Source organism: Leuciscus leuciscus, assembly GCF_965113295.1.
Source record: "Leuciscus leuciscus genome assembly, chromosome: 14".
NCBI classification, from domain to species: Eukaryota; Metazoa; Chordata; class Actinopteri; order Cypriniformes; family Leuciscidae; genus Leuciscus; species Leuciscus leuciscus.
The window spans coordinates 31,627,864-31,652,855 of record NC_138738.1 but is presented as its reverse complement, the minus strand read 5'-3'; the positions used below and the strand labels follow the sequence as shown (position 1 = coordinate 31,652,855).

Sequence of the window (24,992 nt, the reverse complement as noted above, 5' to 3'; positions counted from 1 at the left end):
CGTCAGAACCCTGCATCTGATTGACATCAGAACCCGACGTCAGATTGACGTTGGATATTGATTGAAAATAAAAGTAGGGTTGACGTCGGGACTCGACTGATGTTGGTTTCTGACGTTAACCCGATTTTCATTTTCAACCACAATACAACGTCTGTCCAATGTTGGAGATCAACGTCAATCTGACATTGGATTCTGACATAAACCTGATTTTCATTTTCAACGTTGGGTTTGATTTTCTAAATGCGAATTTTGTCACTTTTTTGCACACTAGCTTATAGATAACAGTAAGGCGAACATATTCATACTAAAAGCCAAAAAACTTTAAATAGGGCAGTATTTGAGGGAACAGCCATTTGGGTGTCCGAAACCATTGTGGACGTTATTGAGTGCACTTATTCAATCTCACATTCAATCCCACTACTGGAACTGTGTTCTAGAAATAAATGTGATATTGATATGAGGGTATGCAGGCATAGATTCAGAGGCATACGGTACTTTAAGTATTACATACAACAATGCAACAATAATAAAACAATGCATTGACATTTACTTTTTACTTTTGATACTTAAGTATTTTTAAAAACGAGTACTTCTGTACTTTTACTTAAGTAAAAATAGGTCTTTACAACTTTGACTTGTAACGGAGTAATATTTGACCAGTAGTATCTGTACTTTCACTCAAGTAAGGAAGTTGTGTACTTCGTCCACCTCTGACTGCAGGAGGGATTTTGGCCCACTCCTCCACACAGATCTTCTCTAGATCAGTCAGGTTTCTGGGCTGTCACTGAGAAACACGGAGTTTGAGCTCCCTCCAAAGATTCTCTATTGGGTTTAGGTCTGGAGTCTGGCTAGGCCACGCCAGAACCTTGATATGCTTCTTACAGAGCCACTCCTTGGTTATCCTGGCTGTGTGCTTCGGGTCATTGTCATGTTGGAAGACCCAGCCTCGACCCATCTTCAATGCTCTAACTGAGGGAAGGAGGTTGTTCCCCAAAATCTCGCAATACATGGCCCCGGTCATCCTCTCCTTAATACAGTGCAGTCGCCCTGTCCCATGTGCAGAAAAACACCCCCAAAGCATGATGCTACCACCCCCATGCTTCACAGTAGGGATGGTGTTCTTGGGATGGTACTCATCATTCTTCTTCCTCCAAACACGGTTAGTGGAATTATGACCAAAAAGTTCTATTTTGGTCTCATCTGACCACATGACTTTCTCCCATGACTCCTCTGGATCATCCAAATGGTCATTGGCAAACTTAAGACGGGCCTTGACATGTGCTGGTTTAAGCAGGGGAACCTTCCGTGCCATGCATGATTTCAAACCATGACGTCTTAGTGTATTACCAACAGTAACCTTGGAAACGGTGGTCCCAGCTCTTTTCAGGTCATTGACCAGCTCCTCCCGTGTAGTTCTGGGCTGATTTCTCACCTTTCTTAGGATCATTGAGACCCCACGAGGTGAGATCTTGCATGGAGCCCCAGTCCAAGGGAGATTGACAGTCATGTTTAGCTTCTTCCATTTTCTAATGATTGCTCCAACAGTGGACCTTTTTTCACCAAGCTGCTTGGCAATTTCCCCGTAGCCCTTTCCAGCCTTGTGGAGGTGTACAATTTTGTCTCTAGTGTCTTTGGACAGCTCTTTGGTCTTGGCCATGTTAGTAGTTGGATTCTTCCTGATTGTATGGGGTGGACAGGTGTCTTTATGCAGCTAACGACCTCAAACAGGTGCATCTAATTTAGGATAATAAATGGAGTGGAGGTGGACATTTTAAAGGCAGACTAACAGGTCTTTGAGGGTCAGAATTCTAGCTGATAGACAGGTGTTCAAATACTTATTTGCAGCTGTAATAGAGGTAAATCAGGTCGTCTACGAGTCATTTAGCACCGGGTTCTCCACAAACTTGAGGTGCGATAAGGGGGAGAGGGGCGACGCTCTTTCGGCCGCCCCCCGGTTCCGGTCACGGACGGCCTTCCTCGCCGGCCCGGGGGCCGGCTATCCGGGGCCAATCAAAGTCCCGCGGCGCTGCGGTATCGTTCCTTCTAGGCGGGATTCTGACTTAGAGGCGTTCAGTCATAATCCCGCAGATGGTAGCTTCGCACCAGTGGCTCCTCAGCCAAGCACACGCACCAAATGTCTGAACCTGCGGTTCCTCTCGTACTGAGCAGGATTGCTATTGCAACGAAACGGACATCAGTAGGGTAAAACTAACCTGTCTCACGACGGTCTAATTTTTTTATACAAATAAATAGTTAAAAAATCATATATTGTGATTTCTGGATTTTTTTTTTGGATTATGTCTCTCACAGTGGACATGCACCTACGATGACAATTTCAGACCCCTCCATGATTTCCAAGTGGGAGAACTTGCAAAATAGCAGGGTGTTCAAATACTTATTTTCCTCACTGTATATTCAAGCTCAAGAAGACGTGAAAGGGAACTCAATTTGTTACTCGCTTGCTGTGTGAGAAGTTTTCTGTCCAAACATCAGACGCCTGCCCAGAAATCCACGTCTCAGCACGCAAATACTGAATTGAGCTCCTTTCAAGTCTTCTTGTGCTTGAACAGACATATTCAAACAAAATCATGTCAAAATGCCCGTCTTGGCAAGTATCCTTCTAAACATTACATAGTCAGTTATGTCTTATCTGAACATAAACAGTTGAGAAATAAAACACGTTTAACAATACTGGATCTGTGCATTAGCTCTTAAAGTGACACCAACCTAATATTCCTCCTGCTGTCTGTGTTTTTAATGTTAATCAAAGACCAAAAGATAAAGAACAATCACTCATTGCTATTGACTGAATAATGTTTGTAACATCAATAAGGATTCATTTGTTTCATGGATGGTAAAATATATTTATTTTATACAGTATATTTTAGGAATGTCTGTAGGAATTCCTATAAGTCACTGGCCATTGGCAAGAGTGCCCTGGTCACAGATATTTAAGATGGGGACTTTTAGCTGTTGCTCACAAAGTCTATTATTTTGAAAAGTAAAGTGCAGAGAAATTTCACTTAGTCTTCATAATTGCTTGGAATGTCTTTATGACATAATTTGGGTCTTTACTGAAACAATTACAGCTGTCACAAACGCCTTTGATGAAAGTAGGGGCAACAAATGTCTCCTAAAATAATTCTTCCCTTCCATAAAGCTGTCTGCACTTCCACTGTGTTTCTGCACTAGACGCACTGTATTAAAGGCTTTCAGATAGTCATACACATTATTGCTTGATTACAGCAGAAGCCAGCCGTCAGTATAGACTCTAATGCGACAGACTTTGAGCATCAGAACCGGCATTTACTCTGTCTACCGTCTCTGTCTAGCTACAGCATCTAATCAAGAAGAGTTACTCAGCCTGAAGCTGTCGCTCAGAGCCACAGACAAACACAACACAGACAACATGAGAGGGTTTAAAAGAGAATTAATTCGGCATCTCCTCGGGTGTGTTTATTTTAAAACTGTGGTCAATATTCTGACTGCTGATATATTAGGTCATTTATTATGCATTCCTCCACAATTATGTGAAAGTGTTACAGTTTTTGTATTTTACATTTGCTGGGACCCCAAACTTTTCACACAGTTCTCATAACTTTCAGCTTGACACAGCAGTACATTTTACATGTAAAATGCACAAAGACTACCAAAACCCTTCATACATGTCTCAAATCAAGCCATTCTTCCATAACACTAGCAGATGTTTCACCCAACAAACACACTTTGTCACTCATAAAACAATGACCTAAAAACACTAACAACAGGTAGCATTACAGTATGTTTTCTTTTGTACATTTTCTTTAAACCTCTTTAATGTTTAGAATTCACTGCTGCATATTATATGGCCTATGTTAACATTACAGTACACATTTTTTTCTAAGTTTTGTAAAAACTTTTCTACCCTGCCTTTTGTAGAGTATAGATGGTAATGAAACTGAAAGACTAACACCTGTGTATGTGTTCGGCTACATCTAATTACTTGATAGTATTTCATTTTTTAGATTCAGAATATAGGCTATTTTGATATGGTATTACTGTAGAAATTTAGCCAATTGCTGTCTTATTCAGTTTTGTATTATGTTAGGTTTTTAGAGTTTAATAGTTTTGAAAAGAGTATTGTAATGCGAAAATTATTCTGTATAGTTTTGGTAGTGGCTGTATCGTGAGAAAATAATTTTTGTCATTTGGTCATTTGAAAGAAGAAGTCATTGAATGCGTTTTGTGGTAAAGCCCACATGTTGTGCTCAGCGTGTGAAGAGTTTTGAAAAAGTGACAAGTATTAAGAAACTGGTCCTAGTAATTGTAAAACATTACTGTATCAAAATTGTATCAAAAATTGTTTTGATAGTATCTATTTTTTTTTATTTTTTAGATTTGGTATATTTCAAGATGGTATTACTGAAATGTAGCAAATTGCTGTCTTATTCAGTTTTGCATTATGTTTTGAACTAGAGTTTAACAGTTTAAAAGTTTTCAAGTTTAACAGTGCAAATTGGCTTGTAGCCAGGAACAGAATTTTGGTGCTGATTGTGTCTGACAATATTAATACTGTATGAAGCAGAAATGGGAGGACAAGATAATCTATAAAAGTGAAGAAAGTTTTAAACCATTCAAGCACAGATTAATTTTTTTTAAAGCAATGTTGGTCAGACAGAAAGGTGTACTGTATAGACTGGATCAGCCCCATAATTTGACTTTGAAAAAAAAAGAACAGAAAAAAATATTAAATATGTGGTTCTTGATGTGGTAGCCTACACGAGAGGTGCATCCTCAAAAGCCTGAGTGAAAAAATAGCTGAAGGTCTCCAGCTGCAGTCAGACCTCAATTACAGGGTGTGGTGGCATTTGATGTGATCAGCTAAATGTGGGCAAGCACAACTGGATGAATGGTGGCATTGCTCTAGTTCTGTCTGAGTCTAAATCATTGTAGGCTACTTTATACCTTAACTTATAATTATAGCTACTTACATGTCCTTGTCAAGGACACATTATGGACCAGACCAGTGGTTTATCATGAGGCTCCCTCTGAGGGGTCTGTGATGCCCAGACACTTGTTCCTTTATATGTTGATATAGACAGACAAACAGCTTGAATGTGTGCCTCTGGCTCTGACTGACAACAATGTGAAATAAATGAAGATATTACAAATGTTATCCACTGGTACCTCCTCAGCACTAACAATGCCCTCTGAAAGTACAGTAAATGATAGTCTCTTTTGCAATGTATTATATTCATGGTGCGCCCAATCAATCAATCTGACCGCGGTCCGCGTGAGTTAGACTATCAGAACTCACAAGAGTTTGGGCTATCTGCTAATAGTGCAGATTTGGCATGTCCATCAAACAATGTAAGAAAAATTCATAGTCTTTGAGATTTATTTTTTATTTGTTACCTTTTTTCCCTTGATGAGAGTAGTTGATACCATGTTACTACTGTTAATTGTAGAAACAAACAACAACAACAAAGAATGTTTGTAGCACTGTGGGTATTGTGGTTAGCATGCTAAGTTTTTGTAACGACTGTTAGCTTTCAGTATACGAAGACATAAAGGAAAATCTGTGAGTTTCTACCACAATATTAGCAGTAAGCATAACCAAAGTGGAATTTTAGGATGAAAATATCAAAATGAGAATTAAGCAACTAATTTAATGGGAACAAAATGATTCTTGGCGCTTGACGCCATCTGCTGGCGGGGTGAATTGCTGCTGTTTTTGCCAAAAATGTTTTTCTCAGCAATATATCTCACATAAACCAATCTCACGGTCTCACCACAAACAATACGTAAGTAAGTAAGTAAGTAAGTAAGTAAGTAAGTAAGTAAATAAATAAATAAATAAATAAATAAATAAGGCTATAATTTGGAAGCTACAATTTTGGAAGCTAAGAGTAACAATATTACCAATTTAAATAAATAGCTACATAATTACGCTTTTCATTTTTTTTTATGTGATAATGTGATTTAAAAAGAATGTAATGTTTGTGTATGATATATGACTGATCTTTGAAAAATCCTTATGTCTGTTTTTATTTTCGTCTTTGAACAGAGGACTCGAAAAATTGTAAAGACGGTGATCAGAATTATTCCGAAAATGAGATTTGGAAGCCAGAGCCGTGCAGACTTTGTGTCTGTGATAAAGGCCAGGTAATCTGTGAGGAGATCCGCTGCGAGGACCTGAAGGGATGCGAACAGTTCATCATCCCAGAGGGAGAGTGCTGTCCTGTGTGTCAAACCTTCGCCAGTGCGCGTGGAAGGATCGGTGAGTCTTACACGAAACGGCCGCTAGAGGGCAGACGTCAATTAGATTCGGAAAGGGAATTATTTTAGATGAGGAGGGGACTGAAATCGTTTATTTATCATTTATTAGGCTATATTTATTATAATTAAGTTTTTGAATTAATTTAATTCTATTCTGTGTTTCTTTTGCAGAAACAATTGCATTTAAGGTAGGCTACGTGAATACTTTTAAAATTCAGGCATATGGATTAACATTTGTTAGGCCTATATGTAATGTTTTTTTTCCCATCACAAATTATATAAAGTTTTGATTAGGCCTGCATGTTTTTTTCAGGGCCAAAAAGGTGAACCTGGTGACATTCCTTATGTGAGTCTATAAGATTATGCTTCTGTCCATCATATGTCCATGCACTATTTTGTGCCAGATATAATAATATGACAGTATAGTGTTAAAATTGTTATACTATTTTATTATTGTGAATTCATGTTTTTTTTTTTTTATTCTTTTTTGTAGATTGTGGGAGTACCTGGGCGTCCAGGACCAATGGTGAAAAAAATAAAACAAACACACACACACACACACACACACACACACACACACACACACACACACACACACACACACACACACACACACACACACACACACACACACACACACACACACGCACCTCTAATCTTTTTTTTCTTTCTTTTTTAAATCCCTACTCTTTCCCTGTCAATCAAAGTGATGTCCATTATCTTGTGTGTCACATCAAACAGGGTCCCCCAGGAGCAGACGGCCGAGCAGGATATCCAGGAAGCAAAGGAAGACGAGTATGTGACATTTACCAATACCCATAAAGTCATTTGTATTCTGTTATTTGGCTTTTTCACCTCAGAAACATCCAAGACTTTCTTATTGCATGGAAGTCATGGTTATTCAAAATTACTTTGAGTGTATACATAGTGTAAAGTAGTAAATTACAGCTAAATTGTTCAAATTTGACATGCAATGTGTTTTTGTGAAGGGTGTCTCAGGTCCACCTGGTTTTGATGGAGAGCCAGGTGTCCCAGGCATGCCAGGTGAGCCTGGTCCTGTGGGCAATTCACTGCCTGGGGTGAGTTGGTGATTATTATCTGTTCTGGTTTTGGAATTATAAAATGTGTTACTTTGATCTGAATACGTAATGCATGTTATTACTAAATTAAGATAAAGTGTGGGGGAAAAAAGGTGAAAAAAAAAGAATCTATGTATAGTTTTTGAATTAAGATTAGACAGGGCAAATTCATTTTTTAATTAAGTGCATGGATAAGTCATCTATAATAAACGGAACAATATTCAATACAAAATGGTACATTTTGATCTCATGGTGACCTTACATCACTGAGCAAAAGTGTTTCTGGTCAACAGTGCTTGATCTGAGTGTTTTATAAGGTGACCGACTGTGAAAATCATTGTAGCACTTTATTTTACAGTCCTGTAACCGCATGTACTATGTGCTCATTATAGTAATTGTAAAAACTGGGTAATAACTATGTACTAACCCTGAACCTACCCCTAAACCTAACCTTAACCGATGTACCTTATATTACCCAGTACTTTCTGGGTAATTTAACTCTTTTCTGGGGTTTTGGCCTACTAAAATAAGTCAAGCCTGCACCACTCTATTGAGACGTATATCCCAGTGAAACGGCCTCTCTAACAAGAAAAATGGTAGGGTGGGTCATGATTTTTTCCATCTGGAATTGATAGGATGGTTGGATGGTTGTGGTTTGCTATTGATGGATTTCATATGAGTGACCGGTTGTCCCGCCCTCATGTCAATAAACACGTCATCAGAGAAGAGAAGATATGTTGCTGAAAGAAGGAGGGGAAGTTTGATTAAAGATTACAAGGGCACATGCATTTTTGAAAAATAATGAGGTGCACGGATAAATATTGCAATATTCCTTTAAAAAACAAGAATAGTCCATTTTGATTTCGTGGTGACTTTAATCTGCTTATCTGTAAATCTATGGTGACATGTATGTTTTACAGAGTCACTTTGCTTCTCAAATGGCCTCTGGATTCCAGGATGGAAAGCACGGAATGGCGGGGATGGTCTCTGGAGCACCGGTAAGGATCTTTCCACATTTAATAATGACTTTTTAAAAATAAATATTTAGCTGGCTTGCCATATAGAACCACTAAACTGAGATATAACATCTTTGTTGAGATCAGGGTGAATCAGGATCAAGAGGTCAACCAGGCCCGCCTGGTCCACCAGTAAGTTCTCTCAAGCTTGGTGCTGTCTACATGTAATGAATGTCATCATTTCAATGTTTTTTTCTTTTTTCCACACTGCATGTTTTCACCAAATTTATTTCCCTCTGTGTCACTCAGGGGCCAACAGGAGCACAAGGTGCGCCAGGAGATGCGGGTGATCCTGGGACCATGGTAAGACTAATGCCTTTACACCATGATAAATATTCTGACAATTACTGGTAAATTAACACAATGTGCCTGTAGGTTTCTAATATTCATCCATGCCATACTGTTCAAGAAAAACAATTGTGTCACTTACTGTGCGATAAAGAATATTTTTTCTCTGTAGGGCTCTTTTGGTCCAAGGGGACCAGATGGTCCTCCAGGAAAAGCTGGTCCAGATGTGAGTAGACCAACAATTCACCCAGTGATTTCGTTATTTAAACATCATTGGAAAGCAGTTTATTCAGTATGGAGTCCAATCTTTAAAAAATGCTGTCATGTACATGTTACAAAGTTTACATACACTGAACAGAAGTAAGATGGGTTTCCCTGTGCTTATGATAACACAGTTTTGTTCCTCTCTGTAACAGGGTGAGCCTGGACCCCCTGGAAATACAGGAGAAAAAGGATTCCCTGGCTCTCAAGTAAGACAATGCTGCTGTTGATATTATATTGGACATTTTATAGACTTCGCTGCTGAAATGTTCCTTATGTGCAGTATAGATGGGCTATTCACATCATCTGGACACGTCACCAAATCTGCCCTAGACAGACGTCTCAGACTAATGTGATGCATCTCACTGTTTTTTCCCCAGCGATTCAGGATCAAAGAAGTAGAGCTTTTAAAAATGCATCTCAAAGAAATGGAACAGATGCATCTAGTTGTTTGTGAATGCACGTATACAATACAGTCTGTTTGAGTTTCCTCTTAGATTTCCACATTTTAAGATCCACTCCAGGCTTCTAAGCATAATTGGTGGGGTCATAATCAATATTGTACTTCTACTTTTGAACGGCAGAGAAGGCTTTTAGCCAGCATCAACCAGGATGGGCGACCCAGCTAACATAAATATGTTCAAAGAACGTTTTGCTAGTGTTCCCATTTGGCTGATGAAAACGTTATTTGTGAATGTCTAGTTTTTAAATGTTTTTTTCTTGGTTGAGCAAACGTTAAGGGAGACATTCCAATTTTATCGTTCTTCAACATTATGGGAATGCTACTTTAAAAGTTATCTGAGTAGTAACATTTAAAAAACGTTGCGATGAATGTTCAACTAACATTATAGAAAGAAAACTTATAAATAATGTTTTTGTGCAAAGAGTTTGAGAACATTATTAAAGACCAGATAACTTTTGAACATTCTGTTAACGTTACTGGAAGAACTTTAGTTCATAACTTTGAGAGAACCTTGCCAGACTGTTAGCCTGGGTAACTGGGCCATGTTAACCAGCCAAACCCTGACTTTAAGTTATAAACAATGTAACATTTGACAATCAGTTTTTCCACAATCTTCTGGCGATCTTTACAAGTCGACGTAAAATTCCACACATGTCTGGGATTGCTATTGAGTGAAAACTAAACTAAACTAAATGGACTAAAATTCTAAAACATGCTCTTTCTGATTATAGAGTAATGTTAAAGAGTTCCAGATGACCTCAATGTCAAACAGACTCAAATATAAACCAAAGGCTTTAATGACAGCGCAACTGATAATAATTACAAGATGACTCAAGCAGTACACAAGGAAGAACAAGTGAGCAGAGAGAGAAACAAATGTAATCAAAGAGTGGAACTCAAATAGTGTGGCAGACAATGACAAATTAAACACAGATGTAAACAATGACTAATTAATTCATGGGAGCTAGAAGCAATTAACCCAGAATGCAAGACGCCATGGTGCCAACTAGTGGCTCACAGACTGAATCACTGTGCTGTGCTAATGCTTACACAAATCAAAACACCAGAGGAATGCAATTTCTATAAAAAACGAGATTGGTGCTGACAGGGGCAAAAACTATAATTAGAATTTCCATAAATACTGCACATTAAATGCTTAGTCACGGTGTATCCTTACCTGTGATGATTTGTTTCATAGGGCTCCAGAGGATTTCCAGGGTTACCAGGTCAGTCTGGGATGAAAGGTCCAAAGGTGGGTTAGATTAGAACTTCCTTTCCAATACACTGATCACTGTTTACTCTTTGCACTGATCGTGAATTACTTTTTAATATTTATTAGTATTTATTACTATAAAATGTACAAACCAAATACATAAGTTCATGTAATGGTTTAACTGTGTTTGAGGACAATTTGACAAACCGTGTAAAAGCAATCAATCTCATTCCCATTTTAGGGTCATCCAGGTCTGCAGGGTATTAAAGGAGAAGCAGGTGCTGTGGGGTCAAAGGTCAGAGGTCACATTTTTGGAGACAATAAATTCATGTGAACATTTTCTTGAACCTGTGTCCCTGTAGTTTGACTGTATTAGTAAATGCCATTTTCTTTTCATTCTAAAAGGGAGAATCTGGGTCTCCTGGCACCATGGGACCTGTGGGTCCACCGGTATGGAGCACTTTAAACTGCACTTTATTGGATTTTTCTAAACTGCAATTTTTTGATACAAATATTGTTCTTCAAAGGGTCCGATTGGTATGACTGGTGAGAGAGGACGCATCGGTCCAGGAGGGCCTGTGGTAAGTGAACCATTAAAGGAAAAGTTCACCAAAAAATGAAAATTCTGCCATCATTTACTCACCCTCAAGTTGTTCCATACCTGTATGAATTTCTTTCTTCTGCTGAACACAAAAGAAGATATTTTGATGAATATGGGTAGCCAAACAGCTGATGGGCCCCATTGACGTCCATAGTATATAAAAAAATAAAAAATAAAAAAATATATGGAAGTCAATGTTTGGTTACCGATATTCTTTAGAATATCTTCTTTTGTGTTCAGGAGAAGGAAATTCATAGAGGTTTGGAACAACTTTTTCATTTTTGGCTTTAATGTTTTACAAATTTGGACTACTCTCTAGTTACAAAAACTACTAGAGAGTAGTTTGCTTTAATTTGCTTTTCATCAGTAAATATATATATTTTTCTGTTTGTAGGGAAAACGTGGTCTTTCTGGACATGTGGGAAAACCAGGTCCATTGGTATGTGCAAGTTTTTTTTACATTTTTTTTATACTGTTATAGTATTTATCAATATTAAAAATTTTCTTTTTCTTTTCTTTTCATATTATCAGTTTTTTATTTTAGTTAGTTATTTTAGTTTTAGGATTTTTGCTATATGATTTTGTCATTTAATTTTTTTAATATATTTATATTTAATATTTAGTAATTTTAGTACTTTTTATTTATTTAAAAAATGTAAGGTGTTTTTTTTAGGTTTAAGTTTTCATTTATATATAACAACAACACTGATATGTGCATGACTGTCCCTCTTCTATCAGTTCACATGTGACTACCCAATAAACATACCTTAAAGACATATATATGCCTTTACTGTATCTTCAAAGATGTGGAGTATGTTCTATTAATAAAGACTGATGTGTTATCTAACCTGACACTAATTTAATTTACAGGGCCCAATGGGAATTACTGGAGCCCCAGGATTCCCTGGTGGTCCAGGCTTGAAGGTACGTCTGATTGATGGATATAGTTAGAACAGTTGATCTGCTGCACCTTCAAAATGTACATTATTATAGTTTTTATTTATAAACCACTGTTAATGGCAGGTGTAAAAAATTTGAGAATTATTCTTTTAAAAAATTGTACAGGGTCAGGCAGGACCCACAGGCCCACGCGGTACCAGTGGACCTCAAGGCCAAAGGGGGGAACCAGGCCGGCAGGGCTCATCAGGACCACAGGGCAACCAGGTGCTGTCTTACCTGTCCTACATTCTACTTTCTTATGCTTTGTGTATTCAATTATTTCCATAATATTGATGTCATTTCTAGGGACCACCAGGAACAGATGGTACTCCTGGACTTAGAGGACAAGCAGTAAGCTCCATAAACACTCATCAAAGAATACTACAATTTGTGCTTATTATAATGCAGAATAATATTGCTACTGTAAGGCAAGTATTGCTATTATTATTGATCATTTTTAGGATGAGGGACTCCAGCACTTAAATCATACTTTACAATTTGTGCTACAGACAGTTTTGCAATATCATCATCTGTTCATCATAGGGGATCCCAGGTGTGCAGGGCCCTGTTGGACTGATTGGACAGCCTGGTCCACCTGGATCTCAAGGATCAACTGGACTTTCAGGAGCCAAGGGCCAGCTGGTAATGACACAATGCAAATTGCAATATTATAACCACCATAGTGGGAATAACTTTTCTCCTGTGTTTATATTTAAGATGGATATGTTGATTACTCATATTGTGCACATTTATATATTTCATGTACCTCATAGGGGGATTTAGGTTCCCATGGGTTTAAAGGAGAACCTGGAACTAAAGGGGAGCCTGTAAGTATTGACAACATTCAGGACAGTGCCTTGTAATAAAACAATTTATTTGGATGCATCACTGTTATTATTGCTCATAATTGTTTGAAATAATGTAATCAGAACATTCATCCAATGATTTAGATGAAATGGTATATCTTTTGTTATAGGGCCCAATTGGAGTTCAAGGAGAAATGGGACCGATGGGAGAAGAAGGAAAACGAGGTCCAAGAGGAGACGGAGGGGCCCTTGGAGCCCCAGGTCCGGCTGGAGAAAGAGTTAGTGCCATTACGTTATTGTGAACGACCAACATGCAAGCCTATATATCCAAAGTGATTATTGCAGTGACTGCTTTACATGTTTGTTCTTTACAATAATATTTAATGTTTTATTTTTTTCAAGGGAGCTCCAGGTAACCGTGGCTTTCCAGGATCTGATGGTTTGCCTGGTCAAAAGGTTAGAAATATGCTAAATGCCTCTCAGCCAATAAGATTTTAAATGCTGCTAACAATGCCAGCAACATCATCACCACTCATTTGTTTTCTCAATTTAATACAATTCCATGCTAAACTTTATTCTCTTTCTAATCCCCCCAGGGTGCACAGGGTGAACGTGGTGTCCCAGGCTCATCAGGGCCTAAGGGTACAACTGGAGACCCTGGCCGACCTGGGGAAACAGGAATTCCGGGAGCAAGGGTTGGTAAAATAGATATCTGTATTGGTATATACTGTAATATACTCATTTTATAACATTATGTATCACACCCTGTATGCTATGCAATTATAGGCGTAAACTCTTAATTTGCTAAATAAGGATCTCTGATGGTATTGCGTCCACTTCATTTAAGGTGTTCACATATTTTATATCATGTCTCTTTAGGGATTAACAGGCGTTCTGGGAATGCAAGGTGCAGAGGGGAAGATAGGGCCACAGGTAATATATGCACTTTTTACCTTAAAATAATCTTGTTATTTTTAAAGTGTCTGATCAAACAAAACATACAAACTTTCAGGTAGATTTTTAAACTCTGACATTAACGTATTTCAAAACTACACACATGTAAACAATAACACATCCTTCCGGAATTAGCCTTCTGGATTAGCCTACTATTATGGCTGAAAAGCTCTAAGCAACTGTGTATTTAAAATAACACTTCTGTGAGTTTTGTCACATCTTTTGATGAAGAGTGGTGTTCTTTTTCCTTAGGGAGGACCAGGAGATGATGGGAATCCAGGTTCAGCCGGGTCTACGGGAACAAGAGGTGCACCAGGACCAATGGGTCTACCTGGACCTAAAGGCTTCAGTGTAATTCTCTAATATATGTTTATTTATATAAAAAAGCCATAAGATTATATTCTTAATTTTACTGATATGTGTCATTTTGTCTATTAAAATGTATCTCATAACACCTTGTGTGAGCAAAAAGTACATAAGGGTGATTCTTCTAGGGGGACTTTTCTGTCCCCTAGATTTACTGATTTTAAATATTTAGAACAACACTATAAAAAAAAAACCCCATCACTCTAAGTTCAAACGATAGATTATAACAGTTTACTTTACAGAGTTTTTTTAAGTGTTGAAATGTTACATTTTCGGACTGTCTCCTATCTTGACATTTTAACAGAAAAGTGTTAAACTCATATTTGCTAAGAAATTATATTTTTAATTAATTTGGTATGTACTGTATGTGTACAGTTTGTAGCTATTTTAGCAACAAAGAATCATTGTCTCAATACTTCTGTCATTATTATTATTATAATTTTTAAAGATAATTAGTTGCTAGAAAACTTGACGGGTTAGTACTTTAAGTCCAAGGTTATTCTGCTTTTTCTCTAAAAGAAAAAAAAAAAGTAATTTCCATCACATACAATTACCATCACACACAGTGTCAAAATTCCATGCTATTAGACATTACATCAAAAGCCACTTGAAGGATGACGAAGGCTATTGATCAGATCTTTTTTCCAGGATGTTATAAATGTTTTAATATAGATGAAGCATTATTTGAAGACGCTTCAGTAGACAAACATGCCTCTAATGGACAAATTACCTATTTATATTGTAGTAAACATGTTAAAATGTTTACTAAAAAAGAATAGAGAGTCAATGATAATGAGTTTTTTGTTATAAATGTGATGATTTCCTCTTCCCTTCTGTTTTCCTGTAATGAAATGAGTTTTTCTGAATATTCAGGGTGATCCAGGGAAAGCAGGAGAGACAGGATCTCCAGGAGGTGCAGGACAAAGAGTGAGTCCTGGCTTACAATTATAGTGCAACATCGCTATGGCAAGCTTAAAACAAGCTGTAACATTTCAAAACAAGCTATTATAAAAGACTTCTAGTGTAAAGACCGTCAGTGCTGGTATTGTATAGCATAGTGATTTAAGAGTCAAGTGAATCAGTATGATTTGATATGATGGTTATGATTCCTGCAGGGACCTAATGGAAAAGATGGAGAAGAAGGTCCAGCGGGAACTCCAGGTCCTCCCGTAAGTCTTCCAATTAGTAATTTATGGCACATTTATGTCTGTTTAAATTTTTGGTGTATTCTGATTGGTCGACTTAGCTATTTCAGGTATTTCAAGCAATATGTCTGTTGTGGTAAAATATTAAGAAGTGGAGCTCATAGCATTGGCTGAGTATATTTTATTTATTTTCAGGGAGAAGGAGGGAAGAGAGGTGAACAGGGACCTCCTGGACTAACTGGCTTTCAAGTATGTTCTTTTTTCTTTGTTTATGCATTTATTCAGAGATTACTTTGAATGCTCAATGTTCAAATGCTCTTAAACAGGTCATATCATGAGAAATTGTCCTTGATCTTTTCAAGCTGTAAACTGCCAGTTTTAAAACTCAAAGCTGCCTCCCTAGTCCCAAAAGACAATCTATCAAAATCAAGCAAAACCAGTGATTTCTGAATCCTAGGATTAACAATGGTATTTATTCACTTCAGTCAAGGAGGTCAAGGAGGTCAAGGAGGTCATTCAAGGATATAGAACATAAAAACGTGGCTAAAATGTGGGGTACTGTAATCTGTCAAACTTAGTGCTGTGTGTACCACACAAATCATTTTGGTGTAAACTTGACTAACAATATACATGGACCTCGAAGACAAAAAATAAAATAAGATAAAAATGTATATGACCCTTTTAAAAATGAAAAATTCACATATCTGTAAGTAAACTTGATATGATTTGTCCCTGTTAGAGTTAAATCTATTATTAATTATGCTAAATGTCTAGGGTTTGCCTGGACCCCCAGGCCCACCAGGAGAGTCGGGAAAACCAGGCGATGAGGTGGGTTGATAATTTCTTTGTGCTCTTTACTTGATCATTATATTCCACACTTTTCTTCTTGTCATTTCTGCTGGACAGGTAGAACACAAACTGACTGAGAATGGGAATTATTAAAGAACTCTATGGCTTTGATTTTTTCCCCCTCAGGGTATCCATGGAGAGGCTGGTGGTGCAGGGCAGACTGGTCCAAGGGTGAGCCTGTTGTACTTGCACTGCAGCGTATCAGAGCACAGCATTTATCAGTGCACATAAGAAATATCCCAGTATTTTTATCTGTCATTTTTGTAGGGTGAACGTGGAACCCCTGGAGAGAGAGGTGATTCAGGGCCTAATGGGTTACCAGGAACCAAAGGAAGCCCAGGAACCCCTGGACCTGATGGTCCCAAGGTTAGAGTCACATTTTTACTCACTAATAATCATCAAGAATGCTGCATGGTGCAATGCATACATTTAGTTCCAAAAAGATGATATAATTCAACATAATCAACATAATCAACATGACAACAATAATGGCTGTGCAGGGTAAACCAGGTCCAACTGGAACTATAGGAGAACCAGGATCACCAGGCTTACAGGGCATGCCAGGAGAAAGAGGGATAACTGGACCAGCTGGGCCTAAAGGAGAAAGTGTGAGTGTGGAATCAGAGGCTTTGGCACATGTTAAACATTTGCACGTGCATAACAAATACAGTATATTTTAGTTTCATGCTTTGCAGTCAGTGCAACAATATTGCATATATTAAATGCCTCGGTTGGTCAGGCTCTGTTAGGGATGACGGCTGACATATAGATGACTCTCTAATATCCTTTGGCAGGAAGTTAATATTCTCTAATATTATCTGTGAAACATTATCGGTGTGGTGACGTGAAGTAGCAAAGGAAACCACATCTGTAACACATCAATACAGAGTTCTCTATGTTTTTCTTATTGATTTGCTCAAAACCTTGTGTTTTAATACTCTTTATCTGTTTTCTCAGGGCGCAGTGGGTAACAGAGGGGCTGAAGGGGCGGCTGGCAATGATGGGGCTCGAGTGAGTGATCTGTAATACAGGAAGAACTGAACCTACCAGTCAATAATTCATTTCTGACCCATTTCTTAACACAACAGGGGTTACAAAGACACTAAATAAAATGTATTTTATGTGTGTAGGGATTACCCGGACCTGTTGGACCTATTGGACCAGCCGGTCCATCTGGGGAGAAGGTTTGATTTAAAAAATAAAAATATAAATTAAAGGGATAGTTCACCCAAAAATGAAAATTCTGTCATTATTTACTCACCCTCAAGTTATTCCAAATCTGTATGAATTTCTTTCTCCTGCTGAACACAAAAGAAGATATTTAGAAGAATGTCGGGTAATCAAACAGTTGATGGACCCCATTGACCCCATACTATGGACGTCAATGGGGTGCATCAACTGTTTGATTACCCGACATTCTTCTAAATATCTTCTTTTGTGTTCAGCAGGAGAAAGAATTTCATACAGATTTGGAATAATTTGAGGGTGAGTAAAGGATGGAATGATTTTCATTTTTGGGTGAACTTTTCCTTTAAACTATTCATAAGTGGTTAATTGATCCTGTCTGCACTACCTCGTAGTGTTTTTTTTTCTACAATGCTGAAACTTTGAAGTTTCTTCTGTTCTTTAGAAGTACTGATTAAAAAGTACATTTTACATATGTTGCTACTTATATGTACTCAGAACTGATTGTTCAATTACAGGGAGAACAAGGCCCAAAAGGCCCTTCTGGATCTCCAGGCTCCAGAGCAATGGCTGTGAGTAGAGCAGTTTACCAGAAGAAAACCGATGTTCGCTGAAGTTCTTTACTCATGTGATTCACAATTCCACTGATGTATTGTGTTTCAGGGCTCACCTGGAGAACCAGGTCCTACTGGTCCTGTGGGGTTTGCTGGGCCTCCCGTAAGTCCATCCATCCATCATAAAACATATTTCTTTGATATAATATGCCATAAGCTGTAAACATATGTTTTTTGTGCTAGGGTCCTGATGGTCAGCCTGGAGTTAAAGGTGAAACTGGAGAGGAAGGTGCAAAGGGAGAGACGGGATCTCCAGGGCCTCGGGGAATGGCAGGAAAACCTGGACCACAGGTGAGCAATATATATATGCAAATGTATATGGGTTGATAGACTAAAAAACATGTATAAATATAGTACTTCTTTTAGGGAGTGACTGGAATTACAGGCCTTAAAGGTGGAAGAGGTACTCAAGGAGCAGCTGTAAGTTACAAAAATCATGGTATCAAAATCAAGTTTATCAAATTGCTTTGTTATTTGCTGAATCCTTTAGCTGCTTTTCTTTCTCTCTTTTGTGGAATCCTCTTTGGCTTTCTCCTTTTGCTAAAAGGGTCCCAGTGGTTTCCCAGGATCCCCAGGAGGTGTCGGCCCACCAGGCTCTGCTGTGAGTGACAATCCCTAATATGGATTTAACCAACAAAGCAGTGCTTAACAGCTAGTCCTTCAAATAGTATTTGCAATGTGTTTGATTCTTTTTGACCAATAAATTAAGACACTTGGCTTCTCATGTCACATATGGACTCTAATCTGATTATACTGATATATTTCTCAGGGTCCAGTTGGCGAGCCTGGTCCTATCGGAGCCCCCGGAAAAGAGGGCCCACCTGGGCTTCTGGGAGAACCTGGAGGTTCTGGCCGCCAGGGGGAGCGTGGAAACCCTGGACCTGCTGGTAACCCTGGAGACAAAGGGGAACCAGGAGATGACGGACTGCCAGTATGTGATTCCTTTTCACTATATAAAACTAAAAAAAGAAACTAAAGGGCTTTTCACAAATTCACACTGCACTTAACCCCAGGATATCATTGTTCTTAACCCTGCTTTTAACCCAGTGAAAAGGAACGTTTCACACTTGTAATTTAGAAGCGAGGTTTGCACCACTTTTTACCCGTGGTTATGAAACCCTGCTTTTGCTGTGTCAACCCTGCATTGTGGTGCCAAATGTGTATCGTGTGAAATGATGCTGTGTTAGAAAGTTACGACTTGATGTTTAGTAACAGACAGCCAATCGTGTGCTTCATATTCACTTTAGACACAGAAAGACAGCACATTGTATAAATAGTAGTTTCAGCGTTTGAAGGCACAGATATCAAATGGTGACAGAAAACATGACAAATGGAGTGAAGAAGAGACTGAAAAGTCTGAAAAGTCCATTCAGGATAAACTTGATTGTAGTATAGTCGGCACAATATAATATGAGGATGTTCAACGCTAGAGCCTTTATGTAAACAGGTCGCTTGCAGCGTTCATCCAATCAGTTGCACTGACACCAGAAATATGCAATTAAGGATGTTAACCCAGGGTTAAGGGATGTACAATGTTAAGCGTCAGCTTATAAATACCCAGGATTAATTCTTAACCATGTGAAGCAAGATAACCAGGATTCTGTTGTCCCGGGGTTTAGAATGAACCAGGGTTAACTATTTCAAGTGTGAAAAGCCCTCATGTGTTCAGTATACAGAATTATAATGAAATCACTTTAACTCTTTTCCCGCGTAAAAAAAAAAGGTTGTACAGTGTTTTTGATCATTTATCACAAATTTCATGTCCCCCTGAATATTTTTTTTGTTTGAATATCTGAACATGCCATATGTCAAAAGAAAGAACAGCCTCTGCTTTAAAAAATATATTTACTCTATTCTGAATGTGGGAAAGTGTCATAAAAAAGCAACATTTTGAACAGAAAGCTGAGAAATTTAGCAATTTGTTCAAAGACTACAACATGCATAAGCAATGCTTTAATCGCTTGTTACTGCTCCCGTTTTGCGTCATTGGCGGGGAAAGAGTTAATACTTTATTCCAAAACTCATACTCTTCTTTAACTTTCTTAGGGCCCAGATGGGCCACCAGGATCTGCCGGAACTCCAGGACAGAGGGGACTTGTGGGTCTTCCTGGAATGAGAGGAGAGCGTGGTATGGCTGGCCTTCCTGGACCTGCAGTAAGTCATCACTTCTATCATCTTGTCATGCAAGTGAATCAAAATTTGTCTTTTTAGAATTAAATTTCCCAGCCTCTGTTTTTTTTGTTTTTTTATTTTTTTTATTAGTCAAAGATGATTTGACACCCCATCTACTATCTATTTGTTTTTTTCAAGGGTACACCAGGAAAAGCTGGCACCCCAGGTCCCCAAGGAACCAAAGGTGGTGCTGGACCTATTGGTTTGCCAGGAGCAGCCGGACCCCGAGGAGATGCTGGTTCAGAGGTATGAGATGTTAGTGTAAGAAACACAGTGGAGACGGTTGGTTACATTTATACAAAGCATTCTTAATTACTTCCTTCTTAAATTAGGGTTTGGCTGGAGCTGATGGAATTCAAGGAGCTGATGGCATCATTGGAGCCAGAGTAGGAACCCATTCATCATTTGACATAAAAAATTATAACCAAATATGGCCAAATTCACATGATGTGTTAACTTGCTTTTAGGGTGACAGAGGAGACCCAGGCCCAGAGGGTCTTGCAGGTGGCCAGGGAACCCCAGGAACCCCAGGACCAGTCGGTACTCCAGGAGGTCCAGGACAGAGAGGAGATCAGGTTTGTTTCCTGTATCCATTGCTGATACTTCAAAGTAGATGTTTAATACATTTATTGGTCCCACTTTATATTAGGTTTCTTAAACTACTATGTACTAACATTTAAATGAATCATTAGATACAATGCACTTATTGTGGACATACATGTGTTTACATTGTACTTATATTTAAGAAATACCTGCATGTAATTACAGCTGTAATCACACTGTTGATTCCTTTCCTCTTAACCAACCCTTGAACCTAACCATACCACTAAACCAGTCCATAACCCTACCCGTATCCCACCGCAATAGCAGCAAACATGTTTTTCAATACAACATGAACACAATAAGTACATTGTACTTATTTTTTGACATAGTTGTCAAAGATAAAAGTGTGACCCATTTATTTTTATTAACAGCATGTAGACTTACATTATTTAAAGAAATAATCCTTGCATAATGTAATACAATGAAGCAATGTCTTTAATCTTGTAGCCTTTTATATAGCTTTGCTGTTTTATTTGTTGATTTTGCTGACAGGGTGCAAGAGGCCCACCTGGTCCTGATGGTCAGGCAGGAATCAGAGGGAAAAAAGTAAGTCCGCCTATTCACATATTGGTACACAACTTCAGTAGCATCGTAAATCTTCCTCTTTTAAATATATATAAACAGTATCTTGGAAATAAAACAATAGTTTTTAAGGGGAAAGAATAAATATGATTTCTTGATTTTAATTTAATTTATAAATAATGTTATTAATATATTCATATATTATTATTGTATTAATAATAAAATATGAAATTTGTCATTATAAGTCATGCTTTGGCCCTCTTATGGGTTCCAGCCCTCTGGTTGTTAAACACTTGTCTAGATTGCAGGGTGGCCAAGGCCCAATAAAATTATACATATTTTTACGTGTCACTTTGGAATACTCAATTCTGATTAGTCAATTGTGGCCAATTATTTATTTATATTTGTTTTATACTATGTTTTGTGTAGTGAACTATTTCCCCCCCCATCATTGAGATTTAATGTCTTTAATGTCACTCCACACAGTCTCTTTCTTTACATGTATTCAAATAATTTAAACCTCAGTCTACATTTTATTTCCATTTATTTATTTAATAAGTTATTGGCAAACATGCATGACCCTTCTGCACTGGGGTCCTGATGATCCAGTCAGGTTGCGACAATGTCCTTTGAATAATGAATGATAATAAACAGCTAACTATACATTATCCTTTTCATATATTAAATACAATTTAATAAAAGCAAATTAGACATGAACACTTCAGACAATACAATTTGTGGAAATGACACAAGGAGAACCTATGCTACATTCACGCCATGTAATTACTGTAGTTTCGAGATGACATCATGTGATGTTCACGTCCTTGGATAATTATGCATTAGATGGCAACACTAAATGAATCTGCAACGGTCAGGTGGTATAGCAGTCACGTGGCACAAGTAGGAGCTCTCAGAAAATTCCCAGCTTACAAATTTAAATTACGAGCTCTATGAGGACGTGAACGCTTTTTACAAGTTAAAATCTCATAATTAGGGTACGTGAACAACCCACAGCAAAAATATCTTCTAATCAACCTTAGGGACCACAAGGACCGATGGGAGACAAAGGTGACAAAGGAGACGCGGGTGAGAGAGGTCAGAAGGGCCACCGTGGCTTCACTGGACTCCATGGGCTACCTGGAGCATCAGTACGTATAATTGACAATATGTCACCTGTCACACAATACAATATCCATCCCTTAATAATCATCTGTCAATCATTTCCTTTCAGGGTGCTACAGGGGATGATGGTGCTATAGGAATCATTGGACCAAGTGGGCAAAGAGTGAGCGAGAGATTGAAATGTCACTCAACATTGATTTCACAAATCACCAGCAATACATGTGCATGTTGAACAGACTTTAATTTGAAATATGTCAATGTTAGGGAGCCCCTGGTCCTGTTGGACCACTAGGAAAAGAAGGAGATGTCGGTCTACCTGGAGCATTGGGGGCTCCTGGATCTCGAGGTGACATAGGAGATTTTGGACCAGAGGTGAGGCATGAGATCATGTGTATGATGCATTTTATGTTTATTATGAGATGAGATCTTCCTGTTGATACAAAAACAACTTAAACCCGCCTAAGGAAGTTTGCTGGTCTTAGCTGGATTAGAGAGGTTTGGCCATTTTTCACATAGGAAAAATCTAATCACTGTCTATAATTTATACAAAACGTTTTTTCTTGTCTCTTTTGGCAAATTTTCCATCTTTAATGACTCATAATCAGATACATTGTACTTTGTGATTCATAATCATGATCAGATGTGATTAGATGTTTAAACACTAATGTTCAGCATAAACAGTATTCACCCATCTGTCTGTAGGGACCCCCCGGAGAACCTGGCCCAGCTGGACCCCCAGGTGCTCCTGGCCCCCCAACAGCTGCTGTAGATGACCTTTTTGGTACAAACTTCGACCTTGATGTCGAAGCTGAGCTAGAGGAACCCCCACCTCCCCCGCCAGAGTTCAATGAGGATGAAGCAAGACCCAATAACGGATCTGATGCAGTTCGGGGCGACAGTGAGGTTCACTTGTCTCTTAAGAGTCTGGGAAGTCAGTTGGACAGCATGCGCAGTCCTGATGGCACTCGCCAGTATCCTGCCCGCACGTGCCAGGACCTGAAACAGTGCTATCCTCTGAAGAAGAGCGGTGAGTGAGATGAACCTGCACACATTTTAGAATAACTGTAGCTCAGAATGCTTTAGTTGAACTGACCCTGATCAGCTACAGTATGAAACAGTACGTCCTGGTTTGTATTTGATTCATCTCAAGTCACCAAAAATTAAGCATTTACTCATGCTGTTCCAAACCCAAACGACTTACTTTTATTTTGTGTGTGTGTGTATACACAGTATATATACAGGTGTGTGTATATATATATATATATATATATACACACACACACACACTGAACAAAATTATAAACGCAACACTTTTGTTTTTGCCCCCATTTTTCATGAGCTGAATTCAAAGATCTAGGACTTTTTTTCTATGTACACAAAAGGCCTATTTCTCTCAAATATTGTTCACAAATCTGTCTAAATCTGTGTTAGTGAGCACTTCTCCTTTGCCGAAATAATCCATCCACCTCACAGGTGTGGCTTATCAAGATGCTGATTAGACAGCATGATTATTGCACAGGTGTGCCTTAGGCTGGCCACAATAAAAGGCCACTCTAAAATGTGCAGTTTTACTGTATTGGGTCCGGGGGGGTCCGAAAACCAGTATCTGGTGTGACCACCATTTGCCTCACGCAGTGCAACACATCTCCTTCGCGTAGAGTTGATCAGGTTGTTGATTGTGGCCTGTGGAATGTTGGTCCACTCCTCTTCAATGGATGTGCGACGTTGCTGGATATTGGCAGGACCTGGAACACGCTGTCGTATATGCCGATCCAGAGCATCCCAAACATGCTCAATGGGTGACATTTCCGGTGAGTATGCTGGCCATGCAAGAACTGGGATGTTTTCAGCTTCCAGGAATTGTGTACAGATCCTTGCAACATGAGGCCGTGCATTATCACGCTGCAACATGAGGTGATGGTCGTGGATGAGTGGCACAACAATGGGCCACAGGATCTCGTCACGGTATCTCTGTGCATTCAAAATGCCATCAATAAAATACACCTGTGTTCGTTGTCCATAACATACACCTGCCCATACCATAACCCCACCGCCACCATGGGCCACTTGATCCACAACGTTGACATCAGCAAACCGCTCACCCACACGACGCCATACACGCTGTCTGCCATCTGCCCTGTACAGTGAAAACTAGGATTCATCCGTGAAGAGAACACCTCTCCAAAATGCCAGACGCCATCCAATGTGAGCATTTGCCCACTCAAGTCGGTTACGACGACGAACTGCAGTCAGGTCGAGACCCCGATGAGGACGACGAGGATGCAGATGAGCTTCCCTGAGACGGTTTCTGACAGTTTGTGCAGAAATTCTTTGGTTATGCAAACTGATTGTTGCAGCAGCTGTCTGGGTGGCTGGTCTCAGACGATCTTGGAGGTGAAGATGCTGGATGTGGAGGTCCTGGGCTGGTGTGGTTACACGTGGTCTGCGGTTGTGAGGCCGGTTGGATGTACTGCCAAATTCTCTGAAACGCCTTTGGAGACGGCTTATGGTAGAGAAATGCCTTCCTGCATTCAGC

The 24,992-nt window shown here is 38.9% G+C and overlaps 1 protein-coding gene across 1 annotated transcript in view; it reads left to right on the top strand.

Moving 5' to 3' along the window:
• The window catches only part of col5a2b (collagen, type V, alpha 2b), a 33,299-nt gene that overhangs the window by 3,375 nt on the left and 4,932 nt on the right, over positions 1-24,992 (top strand). Inside the window, exons 2-51 of the mRNA XM_082136068.1 lie at positions 6,047-6,259; positions 6,430-6,446; positions 6,572-6,604; positions 6,752-6,784; positions 7,000-7,053; positions 7,248-7,337; positions 8,258-8,335; positions 8,441-8,485; positions 8,603-8,656; positions 8,814-8,867; positions 9,058-9,111; positions 10,564-10,617; positions 10,820-10,873; positions 10,984-11,028; positions 11,106-11,159; positions 11,574-11,618; positions 12,050-12,103; positions 12,245-12,343; positions 12,425-12,469; positions 12,662-12,760; positions 12,892-12,945; positions 13,095-13,202; positions 13,327-13,380; positions 13,521-13,619; positions 13,804-13,857; positions 14,131-14,229; positions 15,118-15,171; positions 15,360-15,413; positions 15,585-15,638; positions 16,164-16,217; positions 16,365-16,409; positions 16,506-16,604; positions 16,739-16,846; positions 17,196-17,249; positions 17,369-17,422; positions 17,942-17,995; positions 18,087-18,140; positions 18,221-18,328; positions 18,404-18,457; positions 18,585-18,638; positions 18,807-18,968; positions 20,084-20,191; positions 20,348-20,455; positions 20,542-20,595; positions 20,677-20,784; positions 21,305-21,358; positions 22,375-22,482; positions 22,566-22,619; positions 22,721-22,828; positions 23,159-23,483. Coding sequence (XP_081992194.1) covers positions 6,047-6,259; positions 6,430-6,446; positions 6,572-6,604; positions 6,752-6,784; positions 7,000-7,053; positions 7,248-7,337; positions 8,258-8,335; positions 8,441-8,485; positions 8,603-8,656; positions 8,814-8,867; positions 9,058-9,111; positions 10,564-10,617; positions 10,820-10,873; positions 10,984-11,028; positions 11,106-11,159; positions 11,574-11,618; positions 12,050-12,103; positions 12,245-12,343; positions 12,425-12,469; positions 12,662-12,760; positions 12,892-12,945; positions 13,095-13,202; positions 13,327-13,380; positions 13,521-13,619; positions 13,804-13,857; positions 14,131-14,229; positions 15,118-15,171; positions 15,360-15,413; positions 15,585-15,638; positions 16,164-16,217; positions 16,365-16,409; positions 16,506-16,604; positions 16,739-16,846; positions 17,196-17,249; positions 17,369-17,422; positions 17,942-17,995; positions 18,087-18,140; positions 18,221-18,328; positions 18,404-18,457; positions 18,585-18,638; positions 18,807-18,968; positions 20,084-20,191; positions 20,348-20,455; positions 20,542-20,595; positions 20,677-20,784; positions 21,305-21,358; positions 22,375-22,482; positions 22,566-22,619; positions 22,721-22,828; positions 23,159-23,483 — 3,831 coding nt within the window. The remainder of the gene's footprint in view (positions 1-6,046; positions 6,260-6,429; positions 6,447-6,571; positions 6,605-6,751; positions 6,785-6,999; positions 7,054-7,247; positions 7,338-8,257; positions 8,336-8,440; positions 8,486-8,602; positions 8,657-8,813; positions 8,868-9,057; positions 9,112-10,563; positions 10,618-10,819; positions 10,874-10,983; positions 11,029-11,105; positions 11,160-11,573; positions 11,619-12,049; positions 12,104-12,244; positions 12,344-12,424; positions 12,470-12,661; positions 12,761-12,891; positions 12,946-13,094; positions 13,203-13,326; positions 13,381-13,520; positions 13,620-13,803; positions 13,858-14,130; positions 14,230-15,117; positions 15,172-15,359; positions 15,414-15,584; positions 15,639-16,163; positions 16,218-16,364; positions 16,410-16,505; positions 16,605-16,738; positions 16,847-17,195; positions 17,250-17,368; positions 17,423-17,941; positions 17,996-18,086; positions 18,141-18,220; positions 18,329-18,403; positions 18,458-18,584; positions 18,639-18,806; positions 18,969-20,083; positions 20,192-20,347; positions 20,456-20,541; positions 20,596-20,676; positions 20,785-21,304; positions 21,359-22,374; positions 22,483-22,565; positions 22,620-22,720; positions 22,829-23,158; positions 23,484-24,992) is intronic.